At 39.5% G+C, this 2,982-nt stretch overlaps 1 protein-coding gene across 2 annotated transcripts; it reads left to right on the plus strand.

Moving 5' to 3' along the window:
* The first annotated feature begins 533 nt into the window (after positions 1-533).
* LOC21385431 (scarecrow-like protein 3) lies at positions 534-2,982 on the plus strand. 2 transcript variants are annotated; one of them, XM_024166286.1, is made up of 2 exons: positions 534-817; positions 1,259-2,982. In XM_024166286.1, the coding sequence occupies exon 2, from the start codon at positions 1,289-1,291 to the stop codon at positions 2,711-2,713; it is 1,425 nt and encodes a 474-aa protein (XP_024022054.1). In that variant the 5' UTR covers positions 534-817; positions 1,259-1,288; the 3' UTR covers positions 2,714-2,982. The 2 variants fall into 2 exon arrangements, with proteins under 2 accessions (XP_024022054.1, XP_010097452.2); XM_010099150.2 differs by having other exon boundaries at positions 1,308-2,982.

A 2,982-nucleotide genomic window follows, 5' to 3' on the forward strand; every position in this document is an offset into this window, starting at 1 on the left:
TTTTCCAAAATCCTGCAAAAATTTGAAATGGGAGGCTTTAGAACCATAGGGGATGTTTTTTTTTTTGAGAAAATGACACCAAAGAATCCACAAATGGAGATAAATGAAGCATCTCATTTTGGACGCTTGCTTAACCCCCTTGTCTCTTTTATCTTAATATTGGAAGATAATAACAATTGTATAGTCATTGCCACGAGGAAGAAGACAAAATGTCGTTTTGGAACTACTCTTGGAAACTCCCCTCGCAATTCCCACACTTACCCCACTAGGAAACAAAAACTGAGGGCACTGTTTGTCTTTGTTAGGGCATGTTTGGCTTTTTCTAACATTTGGGAATATTAAAACTCCCTTTAGCCTAGCCTTGATTCCCTATCCACCTAAGGTGAAGACAAAAGAAAACTTGTCATGGTTTTAGAGGGAGAAAAAGAAAGACAAGTTTTTTTTTTTTTTTTTTTTTTTTTTTTTTTTTTTTTTTTTGTTGAAAGAGAGAGAAGAGACTGCCAAGGGAAATTCCATATTCCACTTAAGAGCGATGGCCAACAAAACAATAACGACAAAAGCGTCCTCCAAGCATTGTCGACAAACGTAGCCATGGAGTCTCTCCTCTTCAAAACAACACAATCCCTTTTAATTAAAACTGTTTTTTTTTTTTTTGTTTTTTTTTTTTTTGAGAGTTTAAAGAGTTTACTTTGTGGTGGGAGAAAACAGAGGAATAAATAAGCCATAGACGGGTTTTGATGAACAGTGGAGATTGAGGAAACAATCTTTGCCATTTCCACGGGGCTTCTTCTGGGTTCTTAACTAATTGCAAAACCCAGTAAGGATTTTCTCTAGTTCTTAAGTTTGATTTCTCTTTTTCTGTTTTTCTGGTTGGGTCTTTTCTGTTCTTGTTGTTTATTCCAATTGGAATTGATTCGTCTATTGTGTTGAGTTTATTTAAGTTGATGAACTTGTTCTGATCTTTCTTCAAATTTGTGTTGGTGAATCATAATCGTCCAATTGTTGACCACTCGTTTTCCCCTTTTCTTGTTTGTCTGATAATAATATATTTTGTTAGTTTCTTAGCTCTGTAACTGCTATTTCAAACGCCTGCTTTGGTTTGATCGCCCTTGGATTCTGAAACCGTCATAACTTTGTTTGATTCAGTCTAATCCATAGTTTGATTTCAAACAGATTACTTCTCTTAGAGTCTAGATTATCTTGAGAAGTGACTTTGGCTCTTCTATTTTTCTTTTTTTTTTTTTTTTGGTTTCTTAAGTTTTCAAAAAAGTACTTTCTTGTTTGTTACATGGCACCAATGTTTCAAGATGAAGGATCATCATCTGTGACTTCATCGCCTCTCCAATTCTTTTCCATGACGTCACTTTCACCAAGCTTAGGATCACCATATCCATGGCTCAAGGAGCTGAAATCCGAGGAGCGGGGTTTGTACTTGATCCACTTGTTGCTCACTTGTGCAAACCATGTGGCTTCTGGCAGTCTTGAGAATGCAAATCTTGCCCTTGAGCAGATTTCCCAGCTCGCCTCACCTGACGGGGATACGATGCAGCGGATTGCCGCATACTTCACTGAGGCTCTTGCAGATCGCATCCTCAAAAACTGGCCTGGTCTTCACAAGGCCCTCAATTCGACGAGAATATCTTTGGTTTCCGAGGAAATTCTTGTTCGGAAAGTGTTTTTTGAGCTCTTTCCATTTCTGAAGGTCGCTTTTGTGCTGACGAACCAAGCTATTACGGAGGCCATTGAAGGTGAAAAGATGGTTCATATAATTGATCTTCATTCGACCGAACCTGCTCAGTGGGTTGCACTTCTTCAAGTTTTGAATGCAAGGCCTGAAGGCCCACCGCATTTGAGAATTACCGCGGTTCATCAGCAGAATGAGGTGCTAGATCATATGGCTCATAGGCTGATTGAGGAAGCAGAGAAGTTGGATATCCCATTTCAGTTTAACCCCATTGTCAGCAAATTAGAAAATCTTGACATGGAAAAACTTCGTGTCAAGACCGGGGAGGCTCTAGTCGTCAGCTCTGTTCTCCAGTTGCACACTCTTTTGGCTTTTGATGATGAACTCCTCAGAAAGAGATCCCTGCTGGCATCAAAGAATTTGAATGGAACTCATTTTTCCAGAGTTCTGCAAATGAACCAAAGCACATTGGCGGAGTTACTTGAGAAAGATTTGGTTAATGGGTATAGCCCTAGTCCCGACTCAGCCTCATCGTCACCATTGTCTCCAACGACATCAGTGAAGATGGATAACTTTCTCAATGGCTTGTGGGGTCTATCGCCGAAGCTGATGGTAATAACCGAACAAGATTCCAACCATAATGGATCCACTTTAATGGAGAGGCTACTTGAAGCTCTGTACTCGTATGCAGCGTTGTTTGATTGCTTGGAATCTACCGTATCGAGAACGCCATTGGAGAGACTAAAGGTTGAGAAGATGCTCTTTGGGGAGGAAATAAAGAACATCATAGCTTGTGAAGGCGCAGAGAGGAAGGAAAGACATGAGAAGCTCGATAAGTGGATTCAAAGGCTCGATTCAGCCGGGTTCTCTAACTTACCACTTAGCTATTTTGGTATGCTGCAGGCAAGGAGGCTGTTACAGGGTTACGGTTGCGACGGGTACAAGATCAGGGAAGAGAACGGAAATGTTCTGATTTGCTGGCAAGATCGGCCACTATATTCGGTATCAGCTTGGGGGTGTAGGAAGTAAAAGATTGGTATACTGATTCGTTTGACCTTTTTCCATTTATTTTCTTTTTATTGAAGTGTTTTCTTCGTGGTATGTGAATACCAATAGAAGTGACTTGAACACCATTTTCCTAATCAGCAGAGAGAAGTTCTACATTGCAATTTTTTCTTTTTTTTTTTTTTTTTTTTGGTTTTCTTTTTTGTCAGTTTATATGTGATTCAACCAATACTGACCACCCTTAGTGTGTGTATGTACATATTAATGCTTTAAAGGTTTTTGTGTTTTGAACA

This window comes from Morus notabilis, unplaced genomic scaffold (assembly GCF_000414095.1).
Source record: "Morus notabilis unplaced genomic scaffold, ASM41409v2 Scaffold12, whole genome shotgun sequence".
NCBI lineage: Eukaryota > Viridiplantae > Streptophyta > Magnoliopsida > Rosales > Moraceae > Morus > Morus notabilis.

Bases quoted from the DNA above. Each gene is read 5' to 3' on its own strand.
- LOC21385431 (XM_024166286.1), top strand. From the start codon at position 1,289: ATGGCACCAATGTTTCAAGATGAAGGATCATCATCTGTGACTTCATCG.